Source organism: Podarcis gaigeae (genome assembly GCF_964106915.1).
Source record: "Podarcis gaigeae genome assembly, chromosome: 6".
Taxonomy (NCBI): domain Eukaryota; kingdom Metazoa; phylum Chordata; class Lepidosauria; order Squamata; family Lacertidae; genus Podarcis; species Podarcis gaigeae.
This window is the reverse complement of record NC_139682.1, coordinates 50464849-50481613: the sequence shown is the minus strand read 5'-3', so window position 1 is coordinate 50481613 and position 16765 is coordinate 50464849. Positions and strand designations below refer to the sequence as shown.

The window sequence follows — 16765 nt, the reverse complement described above, 5'->3', positions numbered from 1 at the left end:
GCCGCAGCCGAGCAAGCCCTGGCTCTAGTTGATATAGAAACTTTTAAGAATCTGTAATATCCTGGCTTTTAAAACCCAAGGTTGACTGCCTAGAACACTCCCCAATGCAACATTTTGTTGAAGATTTATATAAATACCAGCGTGTACGAGGCTTTATAGAGTACAAAGAGATAAGTCTCTGCCCATAGGGTTTATAATCTATAATCTATCACAGGGAGACAACAGAGAAAGGAGAGGGACATGTAGAATAATAGAATCATAGAGCTGGAAGGGACCCCAAAGGTCATCCAGCCCAACCCCCTGCAAAGGAGGAATCTCAGCTAAAGCATCCATGACAGATGATTATCCAGCCTCTGCTTAAAAACCTCCAAGGATCCTTCCTTGGAAGTCCATAACTTCCAGAGAGAGATTATTCCCCTGTCGTACAGCTCTTACTATCAGAAAGCTTCTTCTGATGTTTAGTTCCTTTCTTTGTAACTTGAAGCCAGCGTAAATAAGGGAAGAATATGCATTACTAGTTTACACATATTTAGGCTTAATTGCAATAGGAAATAGAGACTGTGTCAAAGGCTTCCCCAAAAAAATAGGTTTGGGATTTAAGACAGAGCATCATTCAAGTGATATGAGTAGCAGTTTCATACATAAGAGGAGGCAAGGAAGGAAGAAAGGAGTAATTTAAACAGCAGATTGTCTATTTTTAAAAATGATTTTAATTGTTTAATTTCAACAGCTTGTTTTCTATAGCTCTAGGAAATCATAGAAATGTAGAGTTGGAAGGGACCAGGAGGGTCCTGCAATGCAGAAATCATTTGTCCAATGACCCTGAGATTAAGAGTTGCATGCTCTACCAAAGGAGCTGTCCACAGAACACTGTTAATATGTACATAGCATACAAAATCACAACGGACTCAAGTCCATTAATTTAAATGGGTCTACTCTGAGTATGGCCTAGTTGGATACCATCCATCATTTTTGCTCAAAAATGTTCAACCTTTGATTTCTACACACCATCACACATATAGATTAAAGTCCCAGTTTTACCCAGAACTTTTACCAACTTTGGTTTTGCATATAAAGGATGATTAATGCACATTATGCTTAGAACTCATTGACAGGCTTCAAGGGCTTACTTCTGAGTAATCATGCAGAGGATTGATCTCATTATGATTTTGAGTTTCATTCACTATTGTGACATCTCCCTTCTGCTGTCTTTTGGGAGGCGGGGCTAAGAATTTGCCCCGTTTGGTTTCTAAACTTGGAAGTCAGACCTTTCTCTTAAATTATTTCACTCAATTCTAATCATTATTTTTGTGGAGATACCCATGAAACACATTGTGTGCCAAACATTATGTCTATCACCCTGTGTGTTTCTCCTCTTACCTTCTTCCGTAGAGGGAAAATCATGTGTCGGAACCAGAACTCATTTGCTATAGATGCTACTTCCACAGCAAATTACTGAAGAGGAATAGCAGAACTGTATTTCTATAGAATCCTATTATCCCTTTACAATGGGCACCTCTGAATTTCTGAACTGAGTCTAAGGGCAGTTATGGGGTGCCTTTCTGTGAAGACTTTTATGGAGGATTTCAGTCTGCTGTGAAACATTTTGATTGGGTATAGGTTGTTGAGCTCTGCACATGACTTTCAATATTCCTTCTAACACTCTAAGATAAACATGCCTGTTCATCCACCTGACCTGCCTTTCTTATTTCACACCCTTTTTAAAATTTATGAACAATACTGATAGGATGTCCAGTTTAAAAAGAAAAATCAGGACACCTTATAGAAAGGAAGAAAACAATTTAAATTAGACATGCAATGTAACAAAGTAGAAAGCAGCATAACTGCCTAAGACATAACTGTAGGCTTTAATGGGTGTATGTTCTTCGGAACTTTAGCAGTAGCCCCGACTATGCCATTTTCAGCTTTGGACATTGGGGTGGGGGCACGTAAGATCTTCTTAGTCCTTCATTGTAGCTGTTTTCTTCTCTGCTTCATGCGATGTTCAGAGGCAAAACACAACTCCCTGACATTGCTATTACAGTTAACTGGGCAACCACCACCTGCACTTCTGTTATTTGCAATCAAGCATGAAGAATGACGTCCAAGCTTCCATGCATAGGATCATGATACAAGTCATATTCTGATAAGGCTGCTGCTTCCCCTAGAAGCTGGATCCTGACTTTAGTTATAAGCTGTATCTCATATTTAACGACCACACACACACCACCACTCCTTCTAGGAAAAGCAGGGTACAGTATTTGATGTTCTCTGTCTCTCATACACACACTGCAATTTTATCCTCCTATACAACAACCCCTCCTGCGTGGTCCCTTAGCCATCGCCAGAGTGGGGATTTAAACCTGCCTCTCCGCCAACCCAGGCGGACACTAACTAATCACTAGAGCACCGTGGATCTCGAAGAGTAGGCTGCTTTCTCCGAATCGATTTCCTACGAAGTTCCTACCCGAAGCATTCCGTGACAATTGCTCCAGAGTAAAGACCGCTTGCTTAGTAGGTCTGCTTCTGGATCTAAAAAAAAGTGGGAAGGTGCCCCTTCCTTTACCAAGAATGGGATTTTCTTGCTCATTTCCATTTGCTTGTCAACGAGCTTCGACTACAGCCCAGACCTTTGTAGTGGGCGTGGCCGTTTCCTTTGTAATAAATTCCAAAGATGAGCCTCCTGAATATGTAGTTCGCCTCGGCCAATCAGAGCGCACGGGAGCTCAGCTGTTTTACTACTGGAACGCAAGGAAACTTTTTTTTTTTTTTGCGCTTGCAGAAGTTCCGCGCTCGTTCAGTGCCTGGAGGGGAGCTGCCGGACTCGGGGCAGTTTCCTAGCTCTTTCCCGCTCAAGCCACCGTGCAAGATGAGCGCAGCCGTGGAGGAAGCCGTCTTGCCGTCTATCTCCACCTTTGCCGGATTGGTGCCGCTGGAAGACCGGCAGCCCGACATGGTACAGGTGAGGGCGCACGGAACTGTTCGGGAAAGCGCCTGAGGGGCAAGGCGCAAGGAAGACCCTCTCGTCCTTTAAAACTAATATTAACAGAATGGCGCTCCGAGACTGTTTGGAGGGGTTGCGGGGCAAGGGCCCTTGGCCCCTGGGGACAGTTTCCCCGTTCTTAATCGCCCCCGTTGCTCCCCTTGCCGCCGCCAGGATCCAGATGTGTATTTTGAGGTGGGGTGTTAGAAACTGCGCGACGGCGCCTTGAGGCTGCACCCCACTTCTAACCTGCCTGGCTTTGCTGGGGAGGTTTCTGGTCTTTGCACTCGTAGGATAAACTACCTTGGATCATATAAAAATGACACAGGTCAGGATCAGCTACGAGCAATACGATTTTTCAACGATGTTAATTTAAAACTCTTGCCTGAGCTGTTTGGGGGCACCAACGTTACTGAGGGTTTCGCTTAAAAAAAAAAACTTTCGAAATTATCTTAAGAATTCTGGAGTGGCACATGCCTTGAACTCAGCTCACAGCTGTGAAGCTAAAATACCGCACTCAGCCTCTTGGAGGGCGGGCAGGATACTAGAATGTATATAAGCGAGAGTTTTATCCTGGTCCAGGAGTACGTGCAGAGAGTAAGGGTGGAGTTCCTGATCAGGCTGAATTGATGCCCGAATTGTTCGGTAGCAAAGTTAGCCCCTCACAGTTACTGGAATTCCTACCTGATTTGCGTCCCGATCCTGCGCTGCGTTAGGCACCCCGAGGGGCAGTGGCGGCGCGTGCAAGCTCTGGGAGAGGGGCATTTTGAAGCCGGGTGTCCCTACGAAAAAGGCTCTTGGGGGAAGCGATTTTGTGAAGAAAAGCGTGGTAGTGGAGGTGGAAGGTGGTTAAGCATGGCTCTCCCCCCCCCCCCCCACTTAAAATCTCCCTTTTCTTCTTAAAGGTCGTCACGGCTCCCTTATACGCATTTGCGTGTAAAATGTATTTTTGTCCCCACGAGAATTTCTGGGCGATCTAACAATTTAAAGGCTAGCTAGAAACAAAAACACCTTGAACATATTTTTGTGGGACTTGGAAAGGATGCAGGGATGAAGTTTTTTTGACGGCCGAGAAATTTAAATTTAACTCTCCGCGGGACGTTTTGGTAAAGACCGCCGTAATCTGCAAAGGACGGAGCGTACCAGTCATATTCCAGCGCGAGGGGCTTCTCGCTGAGCGGAACCAATCAAATATTGGGGCGGGGGCGGAGAGAGGGCGGGGCTAGTGGGGGGGTCAAGTCAATTAACTCCTCCATAATTAACTACATTCCAAGAGGAGATGGGTCCATTTTGGAGAGATCAGGAAGCGATCCTGGCTCATTCCTGACTGGCATACTAGTAGGCTGTGTAGACGCAGGATCCGCTCCTCCAAACCATAGCGAGGGGACCTGGTGGGATCCAGTGGAGCCTAGCAGATTGGTATTAATTCGAAGTGATTTGAGTGCCAGGCGCGCCCTGGCCTTAAACTCATCGGAGAGGGAAGGTGTGCGCAACCCGTTTTTCAGGTTAGGGGGTGCTATAAATAGTGTCTGGATTTGGCTCCCCAGTAGCATGCTTGCGCCTGGCACCTTAACTCTTTCCCCGCCATAACCCCGCTGCTCCTATCCACGCAGCAGCAGCAGCAGAGGATTCCCACCCACGTGGAGGGCGCCGCGACCATCAAGAGGGAAGCGGACGAGCTAGGGAACTTCGTCGACCTGGAGTTCATCCTGGCGCACACCACGAACGGGCAGCCCTCGGGGGTGGCGGCGCCCCCGCACCCCAACCCCAACTACCCGTTGCCCGAGACTCCCGAGAGCTGCGGCACCACCTACGACAGCGACAGCTCCAACTACCAGCAGCCCTCCAACAAGTTCGCCGCGTCCTACATGCCCAGCCCGGGCCACAGCTACATGGCCGAGCTCTTCACGCAGGACATGCAACAGCACCCGGCAGCAGGGCCGGGCCCTTGCGAGCTGCAGCGGCGGGAATACACGGAGCTGCGCGCCCCTGGCTTGGCCCACGCTCCCCCAGGCTTAGCTCGGGGCCTATCCATGGAGCACCTGCGCGTCAAGCAGGAGCCGATGGACGGGCAGCCGTGCATGATGAGCGGCAGCCCGGATTGCCTGGGGCCCGCGCCTCTGGACCACAAGCCCCTCCTGATGCAGGCCATGATGCAGCAGCAGCACCAGCAGCAGCCGCCCCTCCCGCAGCACGCGCCCTCCGGCTTCCCCAGCGAGCAGATGAGCCCCGCGGCCCAGTGCCAGGTGGCCGGCGACATGCACGCGCAGATGGGAGCCCCCCAGCATTACCCCCGGGGGGCCCACCTCTTCCCGCCCAACTTCGCCGGGCAGATGCAGCCCCAGTTCCGTGGACACTTCAGCGTCTTCCGGGAGTCCTTGAACGCGCACGCCCAGGGCCTGCACGGGCTGCTGGTAACGCCGCCCAACTCGCCCGTCTTGGATTACTATGCCCCGATGGGGCCCCCGGAGGAGTGCAAGCCGAAGAGGGGCCGCAGGTCCTGGGCGCGCAAGCGCACGGCCACCCACAACTGCGAGTTCGCCGGCTGCGGCAAGACCTACACGAAGAGCTCACATCTCAAGGCGCACATGCGGACCCACACGGGTAAGGAGGGCGCAGGGCCCGGGCAGGAGGGCGCGGGGCTGGGAGTGGAGTTAAGGGTCGCTGGGGGTGGGGAGTGCGGACCGCCTTGGGTGGGTGGATGTGGAGAAGCGGGCTCGCGGAGAAGGGCTCCCCAAGAGGAGGAGCGGGGCGGCGGAAGCGCGGAGGTGTTTTGTGGGCGCACAGACTCAGGGCAGACTCGCCGAGTGTGCGAAAACTGGCAGCAAACTCTGCCAGGCTGATCTTATATGACACCTGGGCGCGCTTTGGCCAATCCTGTCTTCCCGGGAATGTACGGCTTGTGTACAGGGGACGCTGCAGCAGCAGAGCTTGGCAGGACAGCGCCAGTGCGAATTGTTGCTTTATTTCGCGAATTAAATTGTTTCTGGAAAGGCGCATGCAGTACAATACTGTGCATGTTGTTTACCCGGAAGTTTGTTTACAGAACTCTCCAGTTAAGACCGCTGACTAGGTTGAACTAATGCTAGTTTGATGTAAAGCGGTTACGTCCAATGTAGGACATCGCTGGGGCCAGTTTTCACCAGGGATGTGAGATCAGTGGAGAGCACATTCCCTGGAATAGACTCACTTGGTCTTTTATTTGGGCGAGTGTTTGCCCCAGGGTGGGTGGAGACAGGGCCATTTGCACTCCTTCTCACCAGGCTAGAAAGTTCACCTTTCTCTCCTTTTCTGTTTTTCCAGGTGAGAAGCCTTATCACTGTAACTGGGAAGGTTGCGGCTGGAAATTTGCACGGTCAGATGAACTAACACGCCATTACCGCAAACACACTGGTGTCCGGCCCTTCCAGTGCCACCTCTGTGACCGTGCCTTCTCCCGATCAGATCACCTGGCCCTGCACATGAAGAGGCATGTGTGAAGCATGGCCTGCTCCCTGGGGCACCTGGGTGGGATGTGGTAGGGATGAAGAAGAGGGGGATGGGACAGGACAACGGGGCAGGGATGCAAAGAGACTCTGAACTCTATTTATGAAGGGATGGAATATTTTCTTATTGGAAGAGGTAAATTATGTATATATTAGTAAAACATTTTAATATTTAAAGAGGAAACCCAGTTGGTTCTTCCATGGCAATATGGAAAACGTTTGTGTATTTAAGAGTGAATAGTTACACAGATCTAACTGCAGCAGAGTATATGAAAAAATTGCACTGGAAATATTTGTGTGTGGGCACTATAATTGTGGCAGCATATCTCTGCCATTCCCATTCCAAATCTTCAGTGTGCACACAGCCATAGTTCAAAGACTATGTCAATTGCCTCAAGCGAGTTTAACTTTTTAATGTTTTGCTCTGTACAATGGTCTTTATTTTTTATCTTGTAATGTAAAATGCTTGCTCTTGTCAAACTACCTTTTTATAGTAGGTATCTTTGAGGAAAAGAGGGACAAATTTAAACTTGCTGGCTCCTTTTGTTCAAAGGGATGTTGCCAAAAGGGACAGATCCAAAAAGGTTGGCTTGAACTAAGTTACCCCAGTGAATTAAAACATCTGCATCTCATACCAAATTTTTAAAATCAAAGATAGATTGGGGGGGGGGGTGTTACCTCATGTTTTGCCAATGTATATAATGACCCGGGAAGGGACATGGGGGAAGTCAACTTTTTTCTTTTTTCTAAAATGATCACTTCTGGAACAGGCTGTAAAACCAAAATATAAACCCTGAACAAAAGGCAAAACTTACTCTGGAAGATTGCATGAGCTGAAGGGTTTTCAAGGACCAATGTAGGGCAGGACAATCCTGCTGATACTTAACTCAGAAGCAAGTCTCATTTGAGTTTAATGGGACTAACATACATTCAAAAAAAGCACCATTGAGTTTAGCAAGTGTTCTAAGGTGGCCAAGCTGAAAATGAGGACAAGACTCCAGCACCTTTAATTAGTTGTATAGTTTTATAGTTGTAAGTTGTCACGCAGTTCTACACAACTTTTATTAAGCAGAGGAATCCTGTCTCTTTTTTCAGCCATTAACCCCAAAGTATGCCTAGAGTTGCGATGTTAATTCCCCCTCCCCCTTGTCCTGCTCAGGGATGCTGCTAAAGCATTGCCAAAAATGCCTTAACATTCAAATACACCTTTTTCCTGCAAAATTGAGATATCACATTTATAGGTGAAACCTTGAAAAAGTTGCCATATAAATGTGTACTACTTTGGTGCTGTCAACCAGCTAAAATCCTTGTGGATGCGATCTTTGCTTTCAAGGGAACAAGCCACACTGAATGCAGTGGGAGCCACTTTTAAATAAGTTTATATAGAATTGTGCTTTGGCTGGCTAACTGTACAATCCTATATGTTTACTGAAAAATAAATCCCACTTTTTTTCAGCAGGGCTTACTCGCAGATAAGTGTGCACAGTACTGCAACCAAACTGTCTTAACTTTTAACTGACAAGAAGATGTCCATACATCTGCTTAGTTGCAATACCTCTAGGTGCTTTGTGAGAATGTAACGTGATTTGCAACCTCTTGTCTTCGTAAATGGGAAAGAAAGCCATCTTTGCTTGCTTCTTAAACAAATGTGGAAGGCAAGGAATGCTCCAAGACTCTTGTAGATTTATGTGCTAGCGACATTTTTGTAAAAGTACAACTGAAAACTATGGTTCTGTTCTTGCAATCATTTGTCCTGAACTGCCTATTCCTTTGCTCAAAGCAAATATGCTGTTTGGAGCATGAAAGCAATCTGTTCTACAAGGCTAATGATTTGGTTGATTAACTGATAACCTTTTAAAATCTGTTTTGGTGTCCCCTTCCAAAGGATGATCATGAAGCCAGGTACTGCTGCAGCTGCAATCCCTCTCCTACAACTGCCATGGCAGCTTTTTCACTTTTCATTTTTTTGTAAAGGGCATTTTTGTCCATTTCTGCTATACTTGAAACTTTCTTTCCGAAGAGAAAAGGACCCTCTCAATATGTAGCTCCTGCAAACAAGTTGTAATTCTTTTTAAAAATGCTGTAAATGTGTTGTCGTTGTTTTTTGTTGTTTTTTTATAGGCTGGGTAAATTACCCTGGTATGTGCACTGCACCTGTCTGTATTATATTGTTAATATTGTTTGTGTGTTTGGCTTGGGCCCATCGAGCAATCTACCGTGCAAAATGTTAGTTTTCTCTATATGCATACCTTTTAAAGATTGTTGATCTGATGCAGACAAATAATAAAAAAATCTGAACTAAAGTAGTTTATTTCTAATTTAACTGCAAAAAAATGTGGGCAGGAGGACGGCGTCTGAAATGGCGAGGTAGACATCTTTTAAAATAGGAAACTGCTCTTTGTTTCACAAGTTAGGTTTAAAAACAAGAGTGGGGGACCTGTGGCCCTCCAGAAGTGGTTGGACTGCAACTCTTGTCATTCCCAATCTCTTGTGGCTGATACGAGTTGGGAGTTCAGTAACACTTGGACTAACGAAACCTGCAGATGTGCCAGTTTCAGTTTTCTCCCCATTTTGCTTGGGTGCCTAACACAGATGGAAATTCAGGTATGAGGTGGCCAGGTGCAAAGAGGGATAGGGTTCCTATGCCATTAATAGTTGTGTGGAAGTAAGTGGTGTTTATGTACCTGCTAAAATCCCCACTTTTACACACTTGTTAAAGGTGCAGGAGTCCCATCATTGTCTGTTGCTGGCCACCCTACTCAGGAACCAGGATTGTGTTTGCAGCTGTATTAATAGGAAGCAAGGACTTCTGAGTCTCTGTGATGCCAGGTGGCTAGAGGACAGGTTCCTCCACAAATTCTATCAAGGCTGGGCATGACCCATCCCTCTGGCTCAGCTGAGCTCCCGCACTGGATCTACTGGTAGTTTCACTCCTTGCTAGGCACGAAGGCTTCCTCTTTAAATTAATAAGGGTGACTAAGTTCTGGCAGGTCCCAAGCCCAACAAGCAGGTCTTTCTCCCTCCCTCCCACAGGCACTCATACTCATTTTAAGGGCTGGGCTTGTGCAAACTTGATGCGGAGCTATTAGCACAGGCAAAATGACTGTCCCAAACAAGATGGGTTTCATGAGCTGGGGCTGGAACTGGAGGCCACATCTGAACAGAGGAATCTGTAGGGATGATGGGCTCTGGCCATCCACTCAGTCATCTGGTGGAGGGAGCTTTTCTGTTGTAGATTACTTAGCTAGGTGCAGAGTGGGAGGGTGTACATAGCAATCTGTCCTGAGAACTTTGCAGACTTATTAAGGGGTTTAAAATGAAGTAAGGGCAGCTATCCTGTGGGGGGTATTCTAGGGTAGCTGGTTGGTAGCGAGATCTGAAGAAAGCATGCAGTTAGTTGTGTGCATCTTACCAGAAAGGATAACTTTTATTCACTTCTTTGCTGTAACAGAGAGAGCTAGATTCTGCTCATGCTCATAGTTTTCTTATTTCCCCCTGCTGGAAGCCTTTGAACTAGTTGTGACTCACTAAATCTAGTGCTGACATGATTTTGGATTTGGTTAATCGCTAGCGCATAACCTGATTTCAAACTAGCTAGTTTGGTGTGCAGATGGCTGGTTTTATACTTGTGTGTTGATAAACTAATTTGGTCCCTTGTGTGAAGCTTGGCCGCCTCTGCTTGAATTTTGAAATATGCTTGTCTGGCTGGATAAATGGAAGATGATCTTGGCCTCAAATTAGATTTTCTAATAGATCCAGGTTTGTGTGTGTGATACTTCTCTAAGGAGTGTCTTTGTTTACAGACCAGAGAAAGAGGTGTGGGATAAGCTGAATACCTGACTAATCAGGCAAGTGTATGTATGTATGTGTGTGTTTGTGAAAGAAAGAGAGAGAGAGCACCACTGCTCTTGATATAGTTAAGCCTCTTAGTTCCTACAAACATCCTGTAACACTGGAAAAGCTGGATTCAGAGTTTACCTCCCCTGCTCTCAGCAAATATCCACAGCCTGTGATTATTGTGGGGGGGAAATTATGTGGAATGACAGATAATAGAATAATAAAATCTTAGGGTTGGAAGGGACCTCAAGGGTCATATAGTCCAACCCCCTGCAATGCAAGAATCTCATCTAAAGCATCCATGACAGATGACCATCCAATCTCTGCTTAAAAGCCTCAAATGGAGTGTCTATAACCTCCTAACGGAGACCACTCCAATGTCTAACAGCTCTTACTGTCGGAAAGTTCTTCCTGATGTTTAGGCGAAATACCCTTTTTTGTAACTTGAAGCTATTGGTTCAAGTTCTACCTTCCAGAGCAGGAGAAAACAAGCTTCCTCCATCTTCCATGTGACAGCCCTTCAGATGCTTGAAGATGGCTATCATACTTCCTCTCAGTCTCCTTTCCAGGCTAAACATCCCTAGCTCCTTCAGCCACTACTCACAAGGCTTGGTTTCTAGACCCTTGATCATCTTGGTTGCTCTCCTTCTGAAATTGTGCCCAGAATTGGACCCAGTATTCCAGGTGTGGTCTGACCAAGGCAGAATAGAACGGAACTATTACTTCCCTTGATCTGGACACTATAGTTCTGTTGATGCAGCCTAGAATAACATTAGCTTTGTTTGTTTGTTTGTTTCTGCATCACATTGTTAAGCTAGTGGTCTACTATGACCCCTAGATCCTTTTCACATCTACTACTGGCTAGCCAAGTGTTCCCCATCTTATAATTTGTGGAGCTCGTTCTTCCTGCCTAAGTGTAGAACCTTACATTTGTCCCTGTTGAAATTCTTTTTCTTAGTTTTGGTTCAGTTCTCCCATCTGTTAAGGTAATCTTGAATCCTGATTCTGTCTTTAGCGGCATTGACTACCCCTCCCAGTTTGGTGTCAACTGCAGATTTGATAAACATCCCTTGAATACCTTCATCTAAGTCATTTATAAAGATGTTGAACAACAACAGGCCCAGGACAACCTTGTGGCACCCCACTTGTCACTCCCCCCCCCCCCCAGGATGATGAGGAACCATTACTGAGCACTGTTTGGGTTTGGTCAGTCAACCAGCTACAAATCCACCTAACAATTACTTTGTTTAATCCACATTTACCAGCTTCTCCACAAGACTATCATAGGGGCCCTTGCCAAAAGCCTTACTGAAATCAAGATATACTATGTCTACAGCATCCCCCTGATCTACCAATCTTGTAACTATAAAAAAAGAAAGAAATGAGATTCATCTGGCACAGGAGCATAGTCAGGATTTTTGTTGGGGGAAGCAAGCCTTTTCGTAGGGGAGCAGGGAAGAACCTTTCCTATGTATTTTTTATTGATTTGGGGAGAGGGCAGCTGCCCCTCCCTGCCCTGGCTTGACTACACCCATGATCTGGCATGAGTTGTTTTTGAGAAACCCACATTGGGTCTTTATAATCACAGCATCCTTTTCTAAGTGTGCACAGACCAACTGTTGAATTAACTGTTCTAGGACCTTTCCTGGTATCAGTGTCAAGCTTACCAGTTGGTAGTTAAATGAGCTTAAATTTTCCCCCTTTTTGAAGATGACTACAACACCCTACTTTCCACAGCACTGTTACTTAGATCTTGGGTGGTGTATTGCTCTGTTCATATATTTTGCAAGAGGGAATAAAGCATTTGTTCCCATAGTGTTTATAGCTTACTAGAGAGAAGGTGGTGTACCAAACAAAACCGAAAATGAGTGGGATACAAATATTTACTGTTTTAGGCAAGATGGTTAGGTGAAAACTCCCTAAGCTTCAGCTGCTGGAGCGTCTATTGTTCTGAAACTCCTTATACAGCTTCTAAAACTGAAATAGGCAGAGGTTTACCTAGGGTCCTTTGCACCTTTGGCAAGGAGCTGTATCTGCACTGGTGCCAGAAAAAAAACACTTTACCACAATAGCTACTGTAGAAATTACTACATTTTACGTGATTCAAGTACTCAAAGCATTCAGAGGGCGAGGTGAGTAGAAAGGGCAAATAAATAAATAAATAAATAAATAACATGCACACCTTTGTGCCATGGTGGAACAAGGACGGGAAACTTCTCTCGCATTTGATCTTGCATATATACATCATACACTCCATGATCTGATAAGTGATTCTTGTCCCATCCCTGGTTGGGGCTGGTTTTGCCAACCCCTAGGTATGCCCCTGGTGTTGGCTATTTGCAGTTTAGTTGCACTGCAGAAAGCTTGCTGGGGCGACCACACATTACAAGGAACTCAAAAATAACTTTAACAAGGTTTTAATAATAAAAACAAACTCTTTTTACACTAAATTTATCAGCAAGCATGACCCAACCACCAACCCATCCCCCAGGGTACTGAGAGAGCTAGGTGCTGCTCTTTATATACTATAACCAATTGCTGACACAGCTTAATTAACACAACTTAGCAGCACCTGCTATACTGTTTCACAGCTGTAAAACTGGGTCTCGTTATTTGCTCTGGCCCTTAAAGACATACACATCTTGTGGAACAATAATGAACCTTCACATTTAAAGAGACTATTCAACACCTGGAAATAGGACACAAGTCTAATGCTCAGATGGCATCTAAAGAAAAAGCATACTAATGGGAATGTTATGTGTTGGGATGGAGGGGGGTGGACTGAGTACAGCTATGCAAAATGTGAAAGATGGAGGGGAAAGAAGATGGTACCAAGAGGAAGGGCCTACAGGCTTTTCATCTCCACCATCTTTGGTGATAATATAAGCTCCTGTTCTGTGGGGTAAGGGAAAATGAAAACGCAACTAGCACGGCAATGCCCTAAGATGACAGAAAACATGAATCACCTGGATATTGTGATGAGGCCTTGATCCTATAAACAGGGCAGAAGAATCACAATACTTGGCCTCTGAGGTGTTGCTCACTGAACTGCTAGGGGTGTGTAAATCGAGTGGAACCAGCTCATCCTGCCTGCTTGCATACGTTACGTGATGGTCCAACCATTGGAAGTGAATGAGGCCCTCAGTGCAAATCATGAAGTGGCTGGTGTTCTCTGTGTTAGCTTTGTAAAAATCACAAACATGAGCTGCTTTGGGTGGAGTTAGTGTAGCAGTTCTGTATGCCTGCATGCCAGGTAGCCTCCAGGGAGCAGCACTTGTAGAACAAAAGCTAGGGTCAGAGTTCTCAGAAGAACTCAGTCGCTGGCAGGTCTTGATGCAAAGAGGCTGTACTGTATCTTGTCCTAACTTGGGAAATTACATTTCCCAAGTAGAATTACATTTCCCAAGTAGAATTATGCCCCCTTGTGAAGACTTTGTATAGTGTACTATCAACACAGCTCGATAAGAATGCTAGAATTGTATGTATTTCTTCTTTCCAAAAACAAGTCGGCAGTGCATTACCCCAGTTGCCTGGGAGCAAGCCCTGTTTAATTCTGACAGCCTTAGTTCTTCTGAGTAGTCATGTATAGGATTGCACAGTAAATAATTGTCCTGAAATGGAATAAGAAATTCACATAGGGGAGTTTGTTGGCACCCACCTGTCTCAAGAGACCTTGGAGTGCCCCTCTGGGGTTGAAGTCAAACCACTGCATTAGAAGCACCGGTGATCTCCCTGCGGCACAAGCCTGAGCAGTATAGATGGAGGTCCTGGGCTGCACAGATGACAAGACCCCCCCCCCCCAGTCTCACTGAAGTGGTCCAAAAGAAAGCAGAGCAGTGCTTTTGGCATCAGCTTGGCTGTAAGAGTTGCTGGAAGGAGCCATACAAGGCACCATCCAACCATCTTAGGGACTTCGCTTCAGATTTGTGTAGGGTTTAATCCTTAGCCTTTTCTTCTCCTGAAGATATCCCACAAGGCAGCGCAGGTTTAGGATCAGAGTTTTCCTCCTCCTAGATGGGTTATGTTCCGAGGTTGAGAAGCCCCTCTGCCCCTCACTTCCCTTTACAGCATGTGCAGAAACCACCTTCTTGAGTGTTGGGCCCACTGTTGGTCTTGTCCACTCAATCTGCTGGAGCCTGTCTTCACATGCAGGGGCAAGTCCCTTACTCACTGAGGGCTTAAGATCCATTGGCTACCGTTACCTGGTATAGCCAGCCAGTTAAAACTGTTTACCAGGGTGTGGCTGCTGTCACTTGCTGACAGCTTCCAGGACCCACAAGGTGAGAGCTGCGTTGGATGGGAATCAAAGGTGGACAAACTACCCCAAAAGGAACATGGCATGTCCCCCACCAGAGATACTACCCTTCATTGAACACCCCATACACCCCAGGTAGGGGAGTAAAGAGACATAATCAACAAGGTTGGGCTGGATCAGGCCAAAGGCCCATCTCCATCAGCATTCTGTTCCTCCCAAGGTCAACCAGGTGCCTTTGAGAAGTCCACAAGCAGGACATGAGCACACCACAGCCATCTCCTGCTTGTGTTCCCCAGCAACACTGAGGATTCAGAGGCTTATGGACTCTGGTCCTGGAGGTAATACATAGTCATCATGATAGCCCTAGCTTCCAAATTCCATGAGTCATCTGGCCACACAGTTTCATCTGTGGCATCTCAATACTCACATTATTCGGGATACTGAAAACACAAGCAGGCTACAAAGGAATCAAAAGACCTCTCTGGCTGGCTGAATTGAGCAGCAAGATGGCAAATGAGAGTCAATTTAATAAAGTGATGGGGGGGAATAGCTTCACACATAGGCCAATTTGATCCAAAAAGGCAGTGGCTCACAATGAAAGGGAACTTGGTGGACAACTCAATGAAATGTTCACCCAGTGTGCTGTGAAGGTGGTGAATTCCATGCCAGGGATTATTAGGATGTGAATAAAAAACAAAACTGCCTGTAGCACAATGCCCTTATTCAAGCACACTTGGAATACTGTGTACAGTTTTAGTTGCTGTAGCTCAAAAAGGATATCTTAGAGTTTGGTGCAGGAATGGGCAACCAAAATTATCAGCACCTTGCATGGGAGGAAAGACTATGATGTCTGTAGCTTTCTAATTTTTTGGGGGGGTGGGGAGGTGACAAACAGCAAAATCCTGACAATGTCAACTCAGAAGCAAGTCTTATTAACACTATGAAACACCTCACAAGTGGTGAATCACCCAGGGAACATGGGTTCACTAGCAACTTCTATAAAGCCACACCATGGCTCACTAAATTCAACAGCATGCTAGATGGAGGTACCATAGCTGATTCATGGCAGAAATGAAAAATCGTGGCGCTACGGACACCAGGTAAATGCTCTCTTCAAGTGGGCTCTTGCTGCCCAATAGAGCGTATCAATCAGGACACTAAATTACTATCCTCAGTAATGGTTAACAGATTGCCCTCTAAAAGGAGTTATGACCTGTTTGACAGTGAAATTAGATCATGTATTTCTGTAAGTTCTGTGGGCTGTTACCTCAGACATTTCTTTATCTTTCCCTGACTCCTGTTAGGCTCTGCATTGTGCAGCTGTTTAGACTGAAGTATTGGCTCAGACACTGGTGCCTGGTGCCTATTGGAACTGACAGGTCAAAAGGCCAATGATACATGGAGCTGGAGTCAATGAGAGGCGGAACCAACTACCGTATTTTTTGCACCATAACACTCACTTTTTTCCTCCTAGAAAGTAAGGGGAAATGTCTGTGTGTGTTATGGAGCGAATGCCTGCGGGTGGCGGGGATCTGCTGCAGTCGTGAGCAGAGGATCCATGGTTCCCCTTCCTTTCCTCCTCCATGGTTACAAAGCATGGATCCACATGGATCCTCAGGATTTTTGCATTGGGCTACTCCAAACTCACTGTCAGATCACATGTCTGTGGCCACAGCATGAACCACAAAAATCATATATCCACTATTTTGTTTAGAATATTTTTTTCTTGTTTTCCTCCTCTAAAAACTATGTGTGTGTTATGGTCTGGTGCGTGTTATAGAGTGAAAAATACGGGTAATTCTCATTTTGCCTGCATTCCTATATAGACATCTATAATGGCAACACTATATGGCTCCTTTAGATGTCCTTTTTTGTGCATTCGTTATTATGTGCACTCATGAAGGTCTTGGGATAGCTATGCACAAACCTGCTTTTAGCACAGGTTTTGTGGTGGACATACTATTTCAATTCCAGTCGGTGCATGTCCTGTACAGTACTTACTGATGGTATCCTATACCTTTATGATGCCAAAGGTTCTGGGGAAAATATTTTTGTCTCACTTTTGTTGCACTATAGTGCAAGGGTGTCCTTCAAGATGTCAAGAATGCAATAACATGGGGGAAGCACTGCAGAGCTACTAGTAAAGTGGAATGATATGCAGGTGGTCCAGTATAAATCTACCACTAATATACTATTAATGATGTG

The 16765-nt window shown here is 45.9% G+C and overlaps 1 protein-coding gene across 2 annotated transcripts; it reads left to right on the top strand.

Moving 5' to 3' along the window:
- Positions 1-1927: 1927 nt before the first annotated feature.
- Positions 1928-8771, top strand: KLF17 (KLF transcription factor 17). 2 transcript variants are annotated; one of them, XM_083745754.1, is made up of 3 exons: positions 1928-2962; positions 4600-5587; positions 6287-8771. In XM_083745754.1, the coding sequence occupies exons 1-3, from the start codon at positions 2870-2872 to the stop codon at positions 6460-6462; spliced, it is 1257 nt and encodes a 418-aa protein (XP_083601880.1). In that variant the 5' UTR covers positions 1928-2869; the 3' UTR covers positions 6463-8771. The 2 variants fall into 2 exon arrangements, with proteins under 2 accessions (XP_083601880.1, XP_083601879.1); XM_083745753.1 differs by having other exon boundaries at positions 2070-2962; positions 4597-5587.
- Positions 8772-16765: the final 7994 nt, after the last annotated feature.

What these genes read in the sequence shown, in the direction of transcription:
- KLF17 (XM_083745753.1), top strand. Translation starts at nt 2,870, where the DNA reads ATGAGCGCAGCCGTGGAGGAAGCCGTCTTGCCGTCTATCTCCACCTTT. An exon ending in GGCAGCCCGACATGGTACAG is followed by an intron (nt 2,963 to 4,596) that starts GTGAGGGCGCAC and finishes CTATCCACGCAG; the next exon opens with CAGCAGCAGCAGAGGATTCC. An exon ending in GCACATGCGGACCCACACGG is followed by an intron (nt 5,588 to 6,286) that starts GTAAGGAGGGCG and finishes CTGTTTTTCCAG; the next exon opens with GTGAGAAGCCTTATCACTGT.